Source organism: Enhydra lutris, unplaced genomic scaffold, assembly GCF_002288905.1.
Source record: "Enhydra lutris kenyoni isolate GAN:26980312 unplaced genomic scaffold, ASM228890v2 scaffoldscaffold46, whole genome shotgun sequence".
NCBI classification, from domain to species: Eukaryota; Metazoa; Chordata; class Mammalia; order Carnivora; family Mustelidae; genus Enhydra; species Enhydra lutris.
The window spans coordinates 15,320,619-15,341,784 of record NW_019154130.1 but is presented as its reverse complement, the minus strand read 5'-3'; the positions used below and the strand labels follow the sequence as shown (position 1 = coordinate 15,341,784).

Genomic DNA, 21,166 nt, shown 5'->3' with positions numbered 1-21,166 from the left:
CTGGGATCATGACCTGAGCTAAAGGCAGAGGCTTTAACCCACTGAGCCACCCAGGCGCCCCTAAAAACCTAGAATCTTAAAATAAAAATTAGTTGGGCCTTCAAGTTTATTGAGGACAAAGGAGGATTTTATAGAGACCAGGAAGATGTAAAGCCTTGCCCAGGGAATCACATGGCTAGTTATAGTATAATTAAAAATAGAAAGAAACTGGAGCTTCCTGACTCCCAACTTTGTCATCAGATGATCAAGTCAGTTTGGGAGAGTCTGGAGTAAAGCTGCATGTGTTCAGAACTGCACCTGGCTCCTCACCTCAAAATGGTGATCATCACACATGTCCACAATTCCCAAACCCCAAGTTCTGAAAACCCAGAGTTTTTCTGTAATTCTTTTGGAAGCAAAACCTGACCTAAGCTGATATGAAGCAGTTTCTAATCTTCATTTATCTTACTTCGGTTATTCATGTTTCACTACAGAAACATTAATATTTGATTATGAGGTACTGTACTAGACCCAAGTGAGGGTGTTTTCTGTGTAAGATCCAAAAAATTTGAATTCTGCAGCACATCTGTTCACAAGGTATTGTTTTGGCTAAGGAGTTGTGGACACGTAGGACCTAACCTCACAGAATGGTTGTGAGAATTAAGCACTCAGTAAAATGTCAGATGTTGCTCTTACCACCAAGAAAGCGCCAGAAGCCCGGTTTTGAAGTGAAATATGGGCATCTTCCTATACAAGTGTATGTCAGTGCAGTCATGAGAACTTTCCTTCTTTGGTGGAGATGTTCTTTATCTGGCTGTTCGATACAGTAGCCACCAGCTATTGGACACTTGAAATTCAACTAGTATAACCAATGAGCCAAATTTTTAATTAAATTTAAATAACCACATGTGTCTATGGCCGTTTTAGTGCCAGTGGCTGCTATATTGGACAGTGCAGTTTGGTATTTGAGTTCATGTTCCATTCAGTCTTTACTTTTGCTATTTTTGTAATTACCTCTTTGTATTGATTAAGATACAACATGACCCAGCAGACTGTTGGGTAAGACAGCTGGTGTGAGGGGGAGAACTTGTGTTTCTAACTATATTCTAGGCTTATCATCAGCTGAATAGTTCTTTTGTCCTCAGGGATTTTTAAAGACTTAATAGTAAAGTGTACATATTGCTACTTAAACTTGACACAGGCAACCTCTAGTGAAATAAATGTAAGTGATTCATAAAACATAATGCATCTATGCGAAGAAGTCCCTAAACTTAGAGAATGTAAGTGGCAGAAGGTTTTCTGGTAAATGTGAAAAACGAAAAACTTCATCGTGAAGTTTTTAGAATAGCAGAATGTGCTAACATGTTCAATGTCCGTGACAAAATGTGCTAGCATGTTCACATTTCATAAGCAGATGTTATTTTCCAAAAATACACATTTGAAATGTAATATTATGTATAATATCAATGTTTTCGATAGCCTCTAGGCTGGCAGGAGTCGTTAGAGTGCATCTGCCAGAGCACAAGATGCAGTGTTTCCTCCTGTTTTTCACAGGAGATTTGACTGTTCGGTGTCAGAACATGGATGTTATCTTTAACTGTTTGCCTTTCCATGGTTTTTGCCTTTGAAAAAAGGACAATAGAAACGTTCCTGTCTTCACTAAATCTTAAATTGACAAAAAAGAGCAACACAGGCACAGGCATCCATTTGTTTCTGTTGAGGTTAGAAACCACAGTCTACCATCCTAATTTAGAAAGTCAAGTGAGATGAAAAAGTGTGAAGCATTGGGAGATCCTGCCATTGTTAATACCTCAGAAATAAGAATGTTTAGATGGCGTGTATGTGGTTAGAAGTTGCAAAGGAAAAGAAAAAGAAGAATGCTTTCTAAATTGTCATGTTTTCCATGTCTTAATTTTATACCCAAAGACCAATAAGGTGAGGCAATAGAAAAGAACAGCTCCTGGTACGTAGTTGAGTTTTCAGAAAGAGTAGTTTGTAGAAGAATGTGTGTGTGTCCCGATTATATGGCTGTGTATACATTCTGCAATTTATGGAGAAGGATGCACACACCAGATTATAAACAGTGTCTGCTCATAGGGAATGGGAGTGCAAAGGAGGAGGAGGGAGGAGACGGTTGTACTTTTGCTTCTTATTTGTTACAATGAACATGAATTGTTTTTGTAATTTTTTAAAAACATTTTTGCTTATTTATCTGAGAGAGTGTGCGGCTTGAACACGGGAAGGAGCAGAGGGAGAGGGACAGACTCTGAGCTCAGCATGGAGCCCAACGTGGGGCTGTCTCAATGACCCTGAGATCACGACTGAGCTGAAATAAAGTTTCGGAAGCTCAGCTGACTGAGCCACCCAGGTGTGCCCCATTTTGGCAATTTTTTAAAAAGAAAATCACTACTGTTTTTAAAATGCAAATTGGCCAAAATTAATTTTAAACCGTACTCTGTATAATAAGTTCTTTATGTTAAAATGTTTTTGTAAAACTTCCATAATGGTAATTAGAGTTGAAAATATATGACATTTCAAATAACCCCAAGAAATAATTTATAACTTCGAATTATGTGATACTTGGTACAATTTGCAGTGTGATAACTTTTTAAAATGTTACTATAAATTACAAAATACCATGGATCTATCAGAAGCCAGCTTTCACCAGATTTTCTTGTATAGATTGGAAAAATAAAACTGTTCAGTCTAGACAAAACCATTTTCTGAAGCTGTGCATTTAGTTCTGCAGTAGGTAACATGCTTATTGGCTGGTAGCCCTGGTCAGCCTCTTTATTTTTTTTTATTTTATTTTTTTTTAAAGATTTTATTTATTTGACAGACAGAGATCACAAGCAGGCAGAGAGACAGGCAGAGAGAGAGGAGGAAGCAGGCTCCCCGCCGAGCAGGGAGCCCGATGTGGGGCTCCATCCCAGGACCCTGGGATCATGACCTGAGCCGAAGGCAGAGGCTTTAACCCACTGAGCCACCCAGGTGCCCCTGGTCAGCCTCTTTAGAAGGCATTTTGCACATGGTCAGACCTTTGCCTTGAAAAAGACTGAAGAACGTTGGTTACTATAGGATGGTCAGCCACAGAGACAAGAGCACAGTCCAAAGGATCTGTGGAAGATAAAGAGCTGGTTTAGTAACAGTTCAACCCCAAACTTTTAGAAATCTTAACTGATGAGTCTTTGGAGAGTCTCCACTGATTGGAGAGATGTAGCAAAAGGAATAAACAATGGTATGAGATCTTAAGATACTGAGTTTGAGGGGTGCCTGGGTGCTCAGTGGGTAAACCTCTGCCTTCGGCTCAGATCATGATCTCAGGGTCCTGGGATCGAGCCCCAGATCAGGCTCTCTGCTCAGCGGGAGCCTGCTCCTCCCTACCCACCCTCTTGCCTCTCTGCCTACTGTGATCTCTCTCTCTCTGTCAAGTAAATGAATAAAAATCTTAAGGAAAAAAAAAGATGCTGAGTTTGGGAAGTTTAGACTTTAATCTACCTTTTAGGTAATGAAAATAGGCTTCAGAATACAAAGGGTACAAAAAAACCAAGGCATCCAACCCAAGTAAAACAGCAGCAAAAAAGGGGGTGCCTGGGTGGCTCAGTGGGTTAAAGCCTCTTCCTTGGGCACAGGTCATGATCCCAGGGTCCTGGGATCGTGCCTGGGTGGCTCAGTGGGTTAAAGCCTCTGCCTTGGGCTCAGGTCATGATCCCAGGGTCCTGGGATGGAGCCCCACAATGGGCTCTCTGCTCAGCAGGGCGCCTGCTTCCCCCTCTCCCCTCTCTCCACCTGCCTCTGTGCCTACTTGTGATCTCTGTCAAATAAATAAATAAAAGCTTTAAAAAAAAAAAAAACCAGCAAAAGAAAAGATCCTTTAAAAAAAAAAAAAAAAAGTATGCCTTTGTTTTTTATAGCCTTGGAATCTGGGAAAAAAATTAAATTTTAAAAAATGCCTACTAGCCTTTAATCATGTGAAAAGCTGCTTAAGCTCACTTTTAATCAATTTTTTAAATTTTAATTATATCAGGAAATTAATGCAAATGAAAGCCATATTGAGATACCAATTTTCATGTTTCAGATTGGTAAAAATTCCGAAATTAGAGACACCATTGACAAGGCTTTGGAAAGAGGAACTCTAATCTGTTGCTGGTGAGAATGCAAAATGATACAGTGTCTCTGGAGGGCAGTTTGGCAGTATCTATCAAATTGCATGTGTATTTCCTCTGTGATAGGCAGTCTCACTTTTAAGACCTTTGTTCTAAACATGTGTCATTTCATGTGTGCATTGCAGGTATAATTTACTCCGTTTTTGTTTTGTTTTGTTTTGTTTTGTTTTGTTTTTTTGTAGAAGTGTGGTTAAGAGAATTTTTGGAAACAACCAGTGTCTATCTAAAAGGGATTTGTTTAAAAAACAAACAAACAAAAAACTGCTTTTCAATGTATCCACACAATAGAATACTATGCAGCTTAAAGAAAACAAAAAAGATAAAATCTGCACATACTAATATATAGGAAGATCTGTATGTTATATTGTGAAAGGAGGATAGGGGAAGTACAGAGTCTTGCCTTTTGTGTAAGAAATGGTGAGAAATAATACGTGTTTATATTATATATTCTAGAAGGCTTTACAAGAAAGTAAAGTGGTTATCTAAAGAGGAGCTGGGGGAAACTAGATGGGAATGGGACTTACTGGTGTGTCCCTTTTAATATATGTAGTTTTGATTTTTGTACCATATGATTGCATGATGTTTTCCAAAAAATTTGTTAATTTTAAGAAAATGTTCCTTCTAGAGGCGCCTGGGTGGCTCAGTGGGTTAAGCCTCTGCCTTCAGCTCAGGTCATAATCTCAGGGTCCTGGGATTGAGCCCCACATCAGGCTCTCTGCTCGGTGGGGAGCCTGCTTCCCCCCCCCACCGCCTGCCTCTCTGCCTACTTGTGATCCCTCTCTGTCAAATAAATAAATAAAATCTTTAAAAAAAAAAAAAAAGAAAGAAAGAAAATGTTCTGTCTAAACAGAGGTCATTTGTTCTCAAAATTTTAAGAAGAGATGTACAAAAGCGATTATGTCAAAGCAAGAAACTCAATTCTAAAATAAAGAGACATTGATTGAATTTGTTTTCCTAATATACGAAATGTAGTCTTGTGGTGGGTAAGCCCTGTCTGTCGTCTGGTTGTCTGCCTGAAAGAGGACACATTGGCCACTCAACAGCTGCACGGCTGAACACAGACTGGCAGAGCAGCTAGGGTGGCTGTCCTGTCGCCTGCATCTCCATTCCCTCTGCTGACTGAAATTTTAGGAAGGGGTGGTTGCCTACCGTGGGGCACTGTGGTTCAGAACTCATGATCCAGAGCAGACGTTCCTGTATCCATTTGCCTCTCACACTTTTAACTGTCTCACCAGTTTTCATGTTGCTGTGAAAAAAGATGGTTTTTTTCCTTTTTTAACTTTTTATTGTGGAATTTTTCAAAATACACAAAAGTAGAGGGAAGAGTATAATTGACTCTTGAATAACATGGGTTTGAACTGCACAGGTCCACTTATATACATGGATTTTTTTTTTCCAGTAAATACACTACAGGACTGTAAATGCACTTTCCTTATGATTTTCTTAATATTTCTCTAACTTTATTATAAGAATACAACATGTAGTATAACATAAAAAATATCAGTCAACTGTTGATGTTATTGGTTAACAGTAGTTTAGTAACAGTTAAGTATCTGGGGAGTCAGAAGTTGTACGATTTTCAACTGTGAAGGGGGTTCAGCATCCTTAACCTCTAGGTTGCTCAAGGGTCAGCTTTATAATGAATTCCCATCTACCTATCATTCTAGCATCAATAACTAAAAATTTTGCCTTAAAAAAAACTATCCCTACTCTCCTCCCCACCCCCGGACATTTTAAAGCAAACATTAAATCATTTCACCCAGAGTCACTGCAGTATGTGCCTCTAAAAACTGAAGATCAAAAAAAAAAATCACACTACAGACCACAGTATCTTACCATTGAATTTCATTGTGTGTCCTATTTTTTAGAAAGGTTTAAACTCCTCTGTATTCACCAGTCTTTCTCTTCTCACTGGGATAATTTCCAGTCAGCATACACAAAATGTTGAGTATCTCCTGTCTTAAAAAAAAAAAAATCAGACCTGGGGGCCCTGGGTGGCACAGTCAGTTAAGTGTCATACTGCTTTTGGCTCAGGTTGTGATCTCAGGCAGTTGTGGGATCGAGCCCCCTCCTTGAAGAGTCTGCTTGTCTGCTTAAGACTCTCTCCCTCTGTCCCTCCCACCCCCCGCACGTGCATGGGGTATCTCTCTCTCAAATAAGTAAATCTTTAAAACAAATTTTTTCCAGGCCTCACTTATCCTTACATTCCCCTCCTACTGCTCTTCCCTTCTTTGTGCCTTTCAAAAAGATGTCAGTCTCCATTTGCCTGATTCTCATTCTCAGCCAGTTCCAACCTGACTCCCATCACTGCCATGCCTTAAAGTGTTCTTGTTTGTTTGTTTTTTTAAGATTTTATTTATTTATTTGACAGAGATCACAAGTAGGCAGAGCAGCAGGCAGGGGGGTGGGGGGGGGAAGCAGGCTCCCTGACGTGGGGCGCTATCCAAGGACCCAAGGTTCGTGACCTGAGCCGAAGGCAGAGGCTTTAACCCACTGAGCCACCCAGGCACCCCATAAAGTGTTCTTGTTAAGGTCACAGGAGACTTAGTTGGTGAATAAATCCAGTGGATACCAGTTTTTATCTTACTTGCTATCTCCCCAGCCTTCAGCACAGGTGACCTCTCCCTCCTAATACTAACAGTGATTGCTAGTTCAGCTGCTCAGCTCTTCGTAGGAATTGCCGCATGGGGGAGCGGCAGAAGGAGAGGGAGAAGCAGGTTAGATGTGAGCCTGATGTGAGCCTGGTGTGAGGCTTGATTCCAGGACTCTAGGATCAGAACCTGAGCCGTAGGCAAATGCTTAACCAACTGAGCCATGCAGTGTCCCTCATTTGATAGTTTAATATCTATTTAAGGTAGGTGCCATTATTTGCGTTTTATAGGTGAAGAGGCTGAACTTAGGTTGAGTAACTACTGGTAAGTGTTAAAGCAAGGGTTTAAATTCAGGCACCATCCGATCCTGCTGCCTCTGTGAAATACTCTCATCACACTGTGCTATCCTGGGTTTTCTGGGTTTTCTTCTTTTTTCTCGTCCATTTTTGGGATATATGTCTTTGTGTTTTCCAGCTTCTCCTTCTTGACCTTTATATTTTATAGAAGTTTCTCAGGCTTTCCTCCTGGGTCCTCTTACTGCTGCTAGGCAGTCTCATGCACACCTATGGTTTCAATTAACGTGTTGAAGGTGATGAGCTCGCAATATATATCTTTGTCCTCAAGCTGCTTCTGAGCTCTAGACCCACATACCCACCTGTCTACTCAACAATCCAAAACCCAACATACAAGGAATTTGCTTCTGTATGTTGCCTTTTTTGCTTAATGGTACAGCCATTCAACAGCTGCTCAGCAGAAAGCTGGGGATGCTCTTAGCTCTTAAAAACAATTACCAGGTCCATTACAGTGTCTTTTATCTCAGTTGTTCATCTGTTACCCTAAGGAAAGTCCCCCACCCCCAATTCTTCAGTAGGACCCACCTATTATATATTCTCAGAGGACCTTGTACTTTTCTCTCTCCCCTTTACAACATTTTCCATGATGATATTTACTTGTTTTAAACTTTTGTTTTCATCCCTTTGGAAAGAACTTTTGTTTTCATCCCTTTAATTTTTTTATTCCTTTAGAACATTCAGTATGGGACCAAGACAGTCTCATTTGTTACTGTATCCCCAGTCACTAGCAGAGTACCAGCATAGAGGCATCATCAAATATTTGGTGAATGAAAAAAAAAAATGAGAAATTTGTTTTTAGGAAAATCGTGAACAAAAATGATTAGTGTGAAGGGTTAACTCCTGGAGACAGGCTTATACACAAGAATTTTGTTGGTCAAGCCCTAGAAGAGAGCTAAAGAATTGGCCAGTAGGATTTAGAGAAGTGGGATGATTGGGGATGTGGCAGTTGCAAGAATTGCTGACTGTTGTTAATGTGTAAAGAGAAGGGGGTGTCAAGAATGCAGCTGACTTCTAGCTTTGAACTGAGGGAATTGTAATTCCATTCCTTAAGAGGATCAAGTATGAAGGGAAGTATACTGACTTTAATTTAGGACCTTGTTACCTTGGAAGAACTCCTGTAGGACACCTGGATGGGGAGAACCCAGTGGGCAATTAAAAAAGGGAAATGGAATACAGGGAGGAGATATAGGCTTCACCTCATCACTGAGGGAAAGCAGTAAAATACTATTAACAGTTCAAGTGTAAACTGATAACAGTTTAATCACTGAGACTTTTTTATCTTTGGCACAGTGATGGTATATATTTTGGTACTTCTTAAATTGGGAGTGGATGTTGTAGGCATATGTGGTATACAGAGGTGGAATTTTTTACATTGATATCATTTAACATCCTGAGAATGTTAACTTATAATAGCTGCAAACCTACACACGTATTCTTTCTATTAAACTAGCAGACCTCATTTTAATTATGCTGTTTGTTCATGCTAATTTACTTTTTTTTTTTTTTAACTTAAAGACAATAATGAAGCTTAGTGGGATAGAACTCCACCAGACTGTAAACTCCATGAGGATTTGTAGCATGTGATCTAATTTTTTTCCCCTCTTATTTCTCTAGGGCCTATTCCCTGGTGGATTCCAGTCAAGTGTCTACATTTCTGATTTCAATTCTGCTTATAGTCTATGGTAGTTTCAGGTGAGTTGCTCTCAATATGGATGGATTTCAGTTGGAGCTGGAAGAAGCCTTGCTCTGAAAGTGTGAAAACTTACTGCTCTGTGAATAGAAACATGACTAACAAGAATTGAGTTAGAGTGGGATAATTCTGATATTTATTCTTTGGTTGGCTGCTGTTAAAACATTTTAATCCAAACATGTAAAAATTGCTTAAAAATTAAAATTTAAAATTGCTTTAATTCTGGTTCTAGAAATAATGACTCATGTAAGTGTATTCATTGAAAAGATCAAGGAGAGAATCCTTGACAGTGATTCTACAGAGTTTGAAAGGGGACAGAAAGTTTTCCTTAATATGGAGGCATTGACATTGGTTGAGCCATATGCAGTTACTGATGGTCTATTCTTTTGACCTACAGAAATGATTTCATACGGTTTAACCTATTATTTTTAGGATTGTGCCAAGATCATTCACCAAGTATTCTGCCAACCTTGGCAGTGCTGAGACTGGATCCTCTTGAAATCCCTGTCCTACCAGACAGCCCTAGGAATGGAATACAAAGGAAAATCCAGAAGCTAGAGGCTTCTTCTTCTCCCTCCTTACTTGAGAGAGAGGAAATTAGTGGTTGTATAACTCAGATGTTTTACAAATGAAGGCTGCCTGAGAAATTTTAAATAGAGAGGTTGGAATGAGTTGACAGTAATAAATGAAATAATCAGGTGTGAGGATTTTGAACTGCCCAGTATTATAGCTGTATTTGAATGAGCACTTGATAAAATCAGACTTCTAGGCTTAATCTCAAAACTGGGTAGAATGGTAAAATACTATTGATAATTCCAGTATCAGCTGATGAAAGTTTGAATGATTAAGATTTCTACTGAGAGCCCTAGAATCATAACCACTCTTAGGAAGCATTATTCAAGCTAGAGCAATTTAGAACCTTATCAACATAATCTTGATATTTTGTATCATACTTGGGACATGTTTCTGATTTTTTCTCTTTGAGTATATAATGTATCAACATTTCAAAAACTACTTTGTCATTAAAAACAAGATCTTGTAGGGGCACCTGGGTGGCTCAGTGGGTTAAAGCCTCTGCCTTCAACTCAGGTCATGATCTTAGGGTCCTGGGATCGAGTTCCACATTGGGCTCTCTGCTTGGCAGGGAGCCTGCTTCCTCCTCTCTCTCTCTGCCTGCCTCTCTGCCTACTTGTGATCTCTCTCTGTCAAATAAATAAAATCATTGGGGGGGGGGGAAAAAAAAAAAAAAAACAAGATCTTGTAGATTCAAAATTCTGATACTGCTTTCATTAGTAGAAATGACTTTGGTTTATAATTTATATACAGTGTACATTTTCATTTTTAAATCATTTACTTTCTGATTATTTTTACCTAACAAAAAATATTTTCCATAATCTTCATACTAATTTTTAGTAAGTTGATATGTCTTTGTGTTACTGTCTTACTCTACTATTGTTGGACATGTGGATTGTTAAAGTGACCATCTTTTTATGTGTTCTTTGACTGGTTAAATTATTTCCTTAAGACAAATATCCAGAAGTTGAAAAACTTTGCCAGCGAGTGTGAACTGGCTCTTACTACATACATATTGCCATATTGTTTTCCAGAAAGTTAATACCAATTATACGACTGGGCAGATTTTGAACAAAATTGATGTAATAGGTGTACCATAAAATTATATAGATGGAAAGGACTTCTCTGGTCAACTCTTTTATTTTACAAATGAAGAAATTGAAGCCCAACAAGATGGAGTAACTTGACAAAGATTACACAACTAGTTGGTAACAAACTCTGGACTAGAACCCAGTTCTTAATACTTCTGGTCCAGTACCTTCTATCTTTTATACTTTAAGGAATTTAAATTGACCTCACTGGATAAGTCTGGAAGTGTTTTCTTCTGTTTCCTGGAAAAGATAATGCAAAATTGTGTTACTTCTTTTTTATGTATATGCTAGAACTCACCAGTAATACCATCTAAAGTCCAGCTTTTCTCTTGTGGGAAGATGATTTTTGTTTTCTCCTACTTTGTTAACTACTTTCTTTCTTTCTCTCTCTCTTTTTTTAAGTAGTAGGACTGTAAAAAAAATTTTATTGTGATAAAATATAATGTAAAATTTACTATTTTTAACCATTTTTAATTACCAGTTCAGTAGCCAGTTTGAGCCTTTTTTAGCACACGTTACTGGTCTTTTATTATAGCCATTTTGATACTAGGATGTGAAGTGATACCTCATTTTGGCTTTGGTTGCATTTCCCTAATAATTCAGATTAGAATGTTGAAAAGTTGTTGAGCATCTTTTCATGTGCTCTGTTGGCCATATATTTTTCTTCTTTGGTGAAATGTCTATTCAGATCTTTGGCCATTTTTAAATTGGGTTGTTTTTGTTATACTGAGTTGTAACATTTCTTTAAATAGTCTGGGTACAAGTTCTCTCTCAGTCCTAGGATGCAGATGTCTTCTCCCAATCTCTGCCTTTCATCATCTTGATACTGTCTTTCATTTTCATAGTGTGTAAGCATCTTTAATTTTAATAAAGTCCACCTTACCAACTTTTTGTTTCATGGATCGCATTTTGGTGAAAAGTTGTTTCCTAATCCATGGGCACAAAGAGTTTCTCATGTTTTCTTTAAAAAATTTTTCTAGTTTTATTGCTTTCATTTAAGTCCATAATTCATTGTGAGTTAATTTTTCTGTGTGGCATGAAGTAAAATGTAAATTTATTTTATGAATGTGGCTGTCCAGTTGTTCCGGCACCATTTATTGAAAAATGTGTCCATTTCCCCATCAAATTGCATCAGCACCACTGTGAAAACACAGTTGACTGTAAACGTGGATACCAATTTCTGTTCTTTGGTCCATATATCTCTCCTTAGGTCAGTACCACAGTGTCTTGATTGCTGTAGCTTTTATAATAACTGTTGAAATCCATCATACTCGTCTTACAACTTAGTACTTTTTTAGAATTTTTGCTACTCTAGATCTTCTGTATTTCTGTGTAAATTTAGATTTAGCTGGTGGTTTTCTACCAAAAAAAGTCTACTGAGATTTTGTAGGTATTGTGGATATGCAGATCACTTCAGGGAGTGGCTCTCCTAAAACTGAGTCTTCCTGTTCAGAGACCTCAACTATCTCTCCATTTACTTAGAACTTTACTTTTTCTTAGTAATGCTTTGTAATTTTCCATGTACAAGGCTTGCACTTCTGTTGTTAAGTATGTCATTCTTTTGGATATTCCTGAGTATTTCATTCTCTTTGGATATAGTATTTGATGAAATTTTTTTCTTGGTTTCATTTTTGGGTTTTTCATTGGTGAGTATGTAGAACCATGCTTGATTTTGTATGTTGATCTGGTATCCTGTGGCTTGATGAACTCATTTATTGTGCTGATAGTTTTTTGTATACAGACTCCTTAGGTTTTTCTACACACAGGATAATGTGGTCTGCAAATACAGACAGTTTTGTTTCTTCTTTTCAAATCTGAATGCCTTTAATTTTTCCTCCTCCTCCTTTTCCCACCCTTATTGCATAGGATAGAACCTCCAGTAAAGTGTTGAATAGAAAGTGAAAAGAGCACACTTCCATCCTTCTTTGCTTTGTTCCTCATCTTAAGGGGAAAGCATTTCATTGTTCACCAGTAAGTGCAGTGTTACCTGTACGTTTTTCATAAATGCCTTTATCAGTGAGGAAATTTCTTCCTGTGTCTAGTTTGTGGAGAGTTCTTATCATGAATGGGTTTTGTCATGTATTTTCATGCTTTTACTGAGATAGTCATGTGGCTTTTATGCATTGTTCTATTAATACGGTATATTAATGTTTTAATGTTGAACCAACTTTGTATTCCTGGGGTAAATCTCAGCTCATTGTTATATGCCCTTTTAAACGTTGCTCATATTTTGTTAAAGACTTTTGTGTCTGTATTCATGAGGGATATTGGTCTGTTCTGTTCTTGTTATCCATCTTCTTATGATTTTGGTACCTAGATAATACTGGCTTCATTGAATGAGTTGAGAAGTGTTTCCTCTTTTATTTTCCTGAAAAGATTGTGTTAGAATTGTACTATTTTTCTTTAAATATTTGTTAGAGTTTACCTGTCTAAAGCTGGGCTTTCCTTTGTGGGAAGCCTTTTTTGGTTTTGTTTTTTTCCTGCTTGGTTCACTACTTTATTCCTTTTTCTTTTTTTTTAAGTATTAGTAGGGTTTTGTTTTGTTTTGTTTTAAAGATTTTATTTATTTATTTAATTGACAGACAGAGATCACAAGTAGGCTGAGAGGCAGGCAGAGAGAGAGAGAGGAGAAAGCAGGCTCCCCACAGAGCAGAGAGCATGATGTGGGGCTTGATCCCAAAACCCTGGGATCATGACCTGAGCTGAAGGCAGAGGCTTAACCCACTGAGCCACCCAGGTGCCCCTAGTAGGTTTTTTTTTTTTAAATAGCTTTATACATATCTATACATAGATAAAATTCTCCTATGTAAAGTGCACAATTTTAGTATTTACAATTTTAGTATTTACAAAATTGTACAACTGTCACCACTTTTAGAACAATTTTATTATCCCAGAGGAAGCCTTGTATCCATTAGCAGTCACTCCCCTTTGCCTTATCCCTTGTTCTAGGCAACCACTAATCTGTTTTCTGTCTCTATATAGATTTGCCTATTCTGGAAATTTACATTTAAGTAGAATCTGCAATACATGGCCTTTTGTGACTGGCTCTTTCACTTAATGTTCTTAGAGTTTATTCATGTTGTAGCATGTGTCAGTACTTCATTCCTTTTTATTTCCCAATATCTTGTTTATCCATGCATCAGTTGATAGATATTTAGGTTTTTTCTACATTTGGGCTGCTGTGAACATTCATGTATAAGTTTGTGTGGGGACATAAGTTTTCATTTCTTTTGAGTAGATACCTAGGACTGGAATTGCTGGGTCATATGGCAACTCTATTTTTAACATTTTGAGAAACTGCCCCTGTTTTTCAAAGCAGCTGCATCATTTTACATTCCTACTGGCAATGTATGAGGGTTCTAATTTCTGTTATTATCTTTTTTTTTTATAAAGATTTTTTTTTTATTTATTCATTTGACAGATAGAGATCACAAGTAGGTAGAGAGACATGCAGAGAGAGAGGAGGAAGCAGGCTCCCCGCTGAGCAGAGAGCCCGATGCGGGGCTCGATCCCAGGACCCTTGGGATCATGACCTGAGCCGAAGGCAGAGGCTTTAACCCACTGAGCCACCCAGGCGCCCCTCTGTTATTATCTTTTGATTATAGATACTGTATTCTGTTTTGGTGGATACAAAGTGGTATCTCACTGTGGTTTTGATTTGCATTTCCTTAGGGACTAATGATGTGTTGACCATCTTTTCATGTGCTTATTTACCATATTTGTGTCTTCTTTAGTGAAGTGTCTATTCATATCTTTTGTCCATTTTAAAATTGTATCACCTTCTTATTATTGTTCTGATAATTCTTTTTATATTATGGGTCCAAGTCCTTTATCAGAAAAATGCTTGCAGAGAGTTTCTCCTAACCTGTGGCTTTGTCTTTTCACTTTGTTTATAATTTTTATATTTTCCTAATAGATTGAGATAAAATGTCACTTTTTAGAAATAGTTTTTGTCGTGAAAGTCATCTGATGTTAGTATAACCATTCCAGTTCTCTTATGGTTGCATGTGGAAAGATTTTTAATTACCAATTTTATTTCTTCTTCTAAGTCTACTTAGATTTTCTGTTTCTTTTTGAGTTGGTTTTGGTAATTATCTTTCTAGGATTTGTGCATCTTTTCTAAATGATTTCATTTGTTGACATCAGTTTGTTCATATTGTTCATGTATAATTCATTTAATTTTTATTGATCTGTAGTGATGTTCTTTTAATTTTTTATTGTAGTCATTTGTATCTTTAGTCTTTTTTTTTCCTTGATCACTCTAGCTAAAGGCTTATCAATTTTGCTGATCTTTTCAAAGAAACGGGTTTTGGTTTCATTATTTTTTCTTCATTTTTTTTTCTATTTTCTGATTTAATTGATCTCCACTTTAATTTTTATTATTCCTTCCATCTGCTTGCTGTGGGTTTAATTTGTGCTGCTTTTCCTAGTTCCTTAAAGAAGAAGCTGAAGTTACTGATTTGAAACCTTTCTTCTTTCTTAACATAGGCAATTAGAGCTGCAGATTTCTCTCTAAACATTGCTTTAACTGCATCCCAGACATTTTTTTATGTTATATTTTGTTTCGTTCAATTCAAGATACTAACTTCCCTGGTGATTTTTTCTTTGACTCATGGGTTCTTTATAAGTGTGTTGCTTACTTTCCTACTATTTGGGAACATTTCAAAATTCTCTCTGTTGAAAGAAATTTTAAGAGTCTAATTCAATTCCATTATGGTCAGAGACATACTTTTTATGATTTCAGTCTTTTTAAATTTATTGAGGCTCATTTTATGGCCTAACATATGATCTGTCCTAAAAAATGTTCCATGTGCAGTTGGAAAAATCGGCCTACAACAGAGGGTTGAGAGCAGGAAGTGACATAATCTGGATTGTGTTTTAGAAAGATTGTTGTGGGTTCTGTATGAGAAATAGCCTTTTGGATAAGAGGGAAGAGTGAAATAAGGGAAACTGGGAGCATGTTGCCCTCGTACAGGCAAGAAATCATGATGGCTTTAACTGGGCTAATAGTAGTAGAGTGAAATGTCAGTGGATAGGACAAGACGGCTGATAGAATGGATAGTATGTGTGAGAGAGGAGTCAAGAAGACTCCAAGGTTTATGGCCGAAACAACTGGATCCAGTGATGATGCCATTTCTGAGATGGAAAGCTCTATAGAAGAAGCAGACTTTTTGTGGAAACATGGTATTACAAAGCATATACGATTTATCAAGAGACTGATGTCGGTTCTGTTCTCTCCTTTCTCTTTAATTTAGGACAAGAAATTTAACCTCTGTAGACCCCTATCTGGACAGTTGTTAATTTGATTAATTAATGAGTATTACTATGATTTATAATAATAGTAGTGTCATTTATTCTAACTTAATAACGGTATCTCTCTTTACGGTTTCCAGAGGGAGTTGGAAGTATATTTTAGTAGTACTTTGCCCAGTTTAGTAGTGCTTTCACATCTTTTTCTTTCTGAGTATTTAGTAAATAAGCAATACTGCAATTACTGCTTTGGTAGGTCAAAACTTGTCAAATATTGGCAGTTTTATGTAGTTCAACCTGATAGATTCTTTTTACTCATTGATTAGGATCATGTAGGGTTTTATGTATTTCTTTTCTCAAAAATACCTCTTTGTGATAACAGAAGTGAAAATTGAAGTCATCATTGAGGTAAAACTAGTAGCAAAGTAATTTCCTTAATTCTTGCTTTTGCATAAACGTTGGATAGCTGGATGAAGAACTGGCCTGTGACTTCTTTGTACATAGATTCCTTGATGAAAATATTTACAGAGAGTTCATTGAGGCAAAGCCAGTGCGTACCCTGTGGGTTCTGAATGATGCTTCCCAGTGTACATGCTGTCTGACTCCTACTGTTTGGGTTTTCTACAGTTGAGATGCTTTTTAATTGTTGTGAGTTGACTTTTGTTACTTAGTGTGCGGGTGGGTGGAGATGTATGATTTTTGTTGGCTCTCATAATCTTTTTACTGTGATATTAACTGAATTTAAAAATGTGACAAAGATGAAGAAAACAGCTAATAGTTTACTGAGGATTTATGTGACAGGTATGGTTCTAAGTGCTTTACATAAAGTCTCATTTAATCCTTATATTAATTCAATAAGATACATATTGTTATTCCCATTTTACAGATGAGGACACTGGGCCCAGAAATGTTTAAGTGGTCAAGTGTAATAAGTGACGAAGCTGGGATTTAAGTACTTTATTACTGCCAACTGTTGAGAATAGTAACAATCTCAAATCTGAACCAAATAAATGTAATCTGGTAGTAAACTCAGAAGGAATGAGAAGCTTTCTTATAAACCTTTTTTTGTGATTTTTTTTTTTTTTTTCCTTCAGCCGTGGTCTTCAGGCCTTATTGTGCATAAAAATCACCAGGGAAAGATTGCTTCACTAGGCTGCGGATGGGGACCTAACACCCGAGCCTATTCAAGTGGCCTGTGTGACACACTTTGTGCATACTCTTTCCTGACTTTCTAAGTTGTTAGTTCTTAATTGCTGGTAGCATTTTCAGGGCTCATTTGTTGATATGTTGTTTACCCTTTACAGATCTATTTGAAACTCTCCTGAAGTTCTCGAAGTTTTTCTCTTTCGCTAAAAAGAAAAAAAATTCCCCTCCAGTCTTACTCTTTTTTTTTTTTTTTTAAGATTTTATTTATTTAAGAGAGAGCATGCTAGAGAGAGGGAGAGAGTGCACAAGCAAAAGCAGTGGAGAGGGGGAGAGGGAGAAGCAGACTCCCGCAGAGCAGGGAGCCCAATGCAAGGCTCTGCCCGAGGACCCTGGGATCATGACCTGAGCCAAAGGCAGACGATTGACCAACTGAGCCACCCCGGTGCCTCCATTCTTTATTCTTGAACTGTCCTTCATGGTTTACCACCACCTGCTACTGAAATTTTCTCCGTTAGCTTCGTGATTCACTTTTCATGCTACCCCCGTTATAGGACACGCACAAAAAACATTCCTGAATTTGAATAGAACAGTTTGTATTATTCCCCTTCCCCCACTACCCAACCAGATATGTTCATATCTCCTCTGAGACCATAAGACTATATTATTTACTCATTCACATTATCACATTTTACTCAGAGCTGTGAAGACATGGGGAATATCATAAAATATTGGATAAAAGATTTGTGAATTGTACAGGTTATTTCTTACCAGGCTTTCACGTTTTTAAGTACAGAAGGAAAAACTATACTGTGTAAAACTGGATTCTAAAAGCCAAAGCCAATCCTCAATTTAGGAACCCTTATGTTTGCCATCCCTTGGCTGAGCTTTGCATAAAATAGTTTACTGTAATAAGTAATATATTACTTAAACTGACACCTGTCTCTCCTTACTCTTTCCACTTGCTCAGGAAAAAATATAATTACTCATTTAATCAGTATGTCCCTGAAGAGTTTGACAAACTATGACAAACTACAGAAGAGCATTAACAGTGAGAAAGAGAGACAGAATAAACTTCCAACCACAGCTCCTTAGTGGCAAGATATTTAAGTTCTGTTTCATCAGGAATCATAGACACAGAAATAACAGGTTTGAAATAGATCTAAAAGAAAATCCAAAGGAAGACATATTTTATATCCTATCTCTCTAGGAAGATAATTATTTAATATATATTTATCTATAATCCCTATATAAAGTTGCTGTATGAAGGAAGAACAGAACTTCTGTAACTGTAGGGTAACTACTACCTTTTTCCTAAGACAAGCACTTACCTGTGCTTTCTTTAATGGTAAAGGCAATTTATTTTCTTATACCCAGACCTACTCTAGGAAGACAATGTCATCAAGTTAGTGAGACTGCAGAGAGTATAAGAAAAGCACTTTCTGTGATTGTGTTGCCCTTCACACTAAATGTGTGTATCACTGTAGAGTCAGACCAGGTTAATAGAAACAAATTCCATCGTGGTCCACAGTGTCATGACAGGTGTTGATCACACAGTGCTGTGGCATTTGACGTGTTACCTTTTTAACTGCTCTTGTTGCCACCTCATAATCTCTCCTACCTTCAGAAAACATCATATACAGGGGCACCTGGGTGGCTCAGTTTGTTAAGCATCTGCCTTCAGCTCCGGTCATGATCCCAGGGTCCTGGGATTGAGCCGCACATCAGGCTCCCTGCTTGGCAGGAAACCTGCTTTTCCCTCTCCCATTACCCCTGCTTATATTCCCTCACTCACTCTCTTTCTCTCTGTCAAATAAATAAATAAAATCTTTTAAAAAATCATATACAGAAATCTGAATTTATTAGGGAATGATTATGTACATTGTAATGTATATCGACAAGTTCCTAGATATACTTAACAGTTCCATCAACTCTTTTTAAAATGTTCCATTTATAAAAAACCACTGAGTTTTCTAGAAACACACATCTAGCTTAAGTCCAATTCAGCCATGTAGTGTTTTCTCTGACCAATTGAATTCCTCTCTTCATTGCACCTGCTTCTGATATTAGAATGATCAAAAAACATGGTATTATTAAAATATTAAGGTAAAAAATTCCAATTTGCCTTTCTTCTCCAGTACTCACAGTGTACTCTGTTTTCAGAATTCAAATGAATGAACAAGTATAACTCAGCAAATATGTTCTCAGCTCCATTTTGCTTCCTGCAATTGTTTATTTTTGCTCTGCCCTGTTCAAAAGGATTTCAGGCCATTCGCTAGAGTTTTCCAGCTTGTGATGAGATAAGGTAAATTAAAATGGGGCCAAAGAAAAGAAAAAGTATGGGTGGAGACAGAGAGCCAAAAATAATTCTAAAAATGCAAACCATACTGGCCAACACCTTTATTACTGGTGGTCCACAAATAGCACAGTAAGCCTTCTAGCAGCCAACTTTAAGAAGAAAAGAAAACCTTTACAGTGCTGTTGAATAAAAAGAACCTGGTTGTTCAGGTGAATTACAACTGTTGTTGGTCTTAAGATCAGACAGACCTTTATCCTGAAGATCCTCAGAAAGAAGAGAAACTTTGAGTTTCATAGCAGTTCAAAATAAGCATTCAGGTGTTTGTTGAATGAATTACAGTGCCCTTCAAAAGCAGCTAGAAGGTCATTTCATGAAAATACATTTCAGCAAAAGTAATTTTGCTAACATTAGAGGCACACAGCCAGCAGCAGAAAGTTGTGGTTCAGATTGCTAGCTTGCTCTGGTCTAATACTATATTTTAGAATATCTAGGGAAATGAATGGGTTGTTCGTTCTTCAGATGATTAGTCCTGAATATTGATCTCTTGATAAATGTTGGCAGCAGTCCAGACGTGTACTCTGTGGCTGGGCGAGTACAGACCTCTTTGTCTGAACAGTGCTCAGAGCACATTTGTATTTTCATCAGAACTAAGGAACCTAAAAAGGCCTAATGATAAGCCCGTATTTCCTCTTGTTCTAGGCAAGCAGTGGAAATTCCCACAGACCTAGGACTTTCTTTAGAAAATCCTTTATAATCCAGTCCAGTACATAAAGACATGAGTAGTTGATTTCCTAAAGTTCTGTTCCTTGCAGCTGAATTAGTTTTAGTCTGAAAAAATTTGGAGCAAATACGACCAGATTTCCAGCTCAGCCAAAATAAAATCTTATTAGAGCACTCAGAGAACATTAAGCCACTTCCTCCTGTAGTTAGTGTCTGTGATATATTACTTGTGACATGTACGTCAAAGTGACCCCAAAAAGGCACACTTAAGATTTTCACTTATTCACAAATTTAAATTTGAAGAACATTGATCAGTTGGTTCTTTCTGACACTAATTAGCAGGCAGGCTCAGTTATCAGTTGAACCCTTCCCAGTTCAGTGTAAAACCATATCATCTTATTATAAAAGGATGCTTGTGTAATAAGGTAGGATATATGCAGTTCATCCAAAAATGGTATCAGGTTAAGTTAACTCAAGGAGAAATACTGTGTAGTTTGTTTCTTGTGTTTTTGTTGTTGTTGTTGTTGTTATTGTTTGTTTTTAATGAGAAAAAAACTAATGTGTATTGATGTAAAAAGACATCCTTGGAATACTATTCCAAATATTAATTTGTGAAATAATACTGTATTGATCCTCATTTTTAAAAAAGGCAGTTGTATACCAAATGCATATATCTCTGGAGATAGGGAATTGGGGAGTCTGTTTACCTTTTTCTCCTGTTTGGGTTTTTTAGTAATCATTATATTTTTTCAAAAAAATAGAAGTTAATTTGTTTTGGAAGGGTTGATATTATAGCCAAGGCAGGGTGTATAGTGAGAACCTTCGTTTCCTTACCTTATAGGGTTAATAATAGAGCATCAGGGACGCCTGGGTGGCTCAGTTGGTTAAGCAGCTGCCTTCGGCTCAGGTCGTGATCCCAGCGTCCTGGGATCGAGTCCCACATCGGGCTCCTTGCTCATCAGGGAGCCTGCTTCTCCCTCTGCCTCTGCCTGCCATTCTGTCTGCCTGTGCTTGCTCTCTCTCCCTCTCTCTCTCTGACAAATAAATAAATAAAATCTTTTAAAAAAATAATAATAATAATAATAGAGCATCGTCATATTAGTTTGCTACAACTGCCATAATAAAGTAACACAGACTATCTAACTTTAAAAACAGGCATTTATTTCAGGAGGCCAGAAGTCCAAGATCAAGGTGTCAACAGAGTTGGTCTCGTTCTGAAACAGCTTATAGGTTGCTGTCTTCACATGTAGATGGTGCCCTTCGCAGGGTTTTCTCTCACATGTAAGCATGTGCCAGGGGTGACTGTCGCTC

The 21,166-nt window shown here is 37.5% G+C and overlaps 1 protein-coding gene across 1 annotated transcript in view; it reads left to right on the top strand.

Moving 5' to 3' along the window:
• Positions 1-21,166, top strand: part of LOC111156446 (signal peptide peptidase like 3) — a 146,921-nt gene that overhangs the window by 86,963 nt on the left and 38,792 nt on the right. The window contains exon 2 of the mRNA XM_022517359.1: positions 8,704-8,781. Coding sequence (XP_022373067.1) covers positions 8,704-8,781 — 78 coding nt within the window. The remainder of the gene's footprint in view (positions 1-8,703; positions 8,782-21,166) is intronic.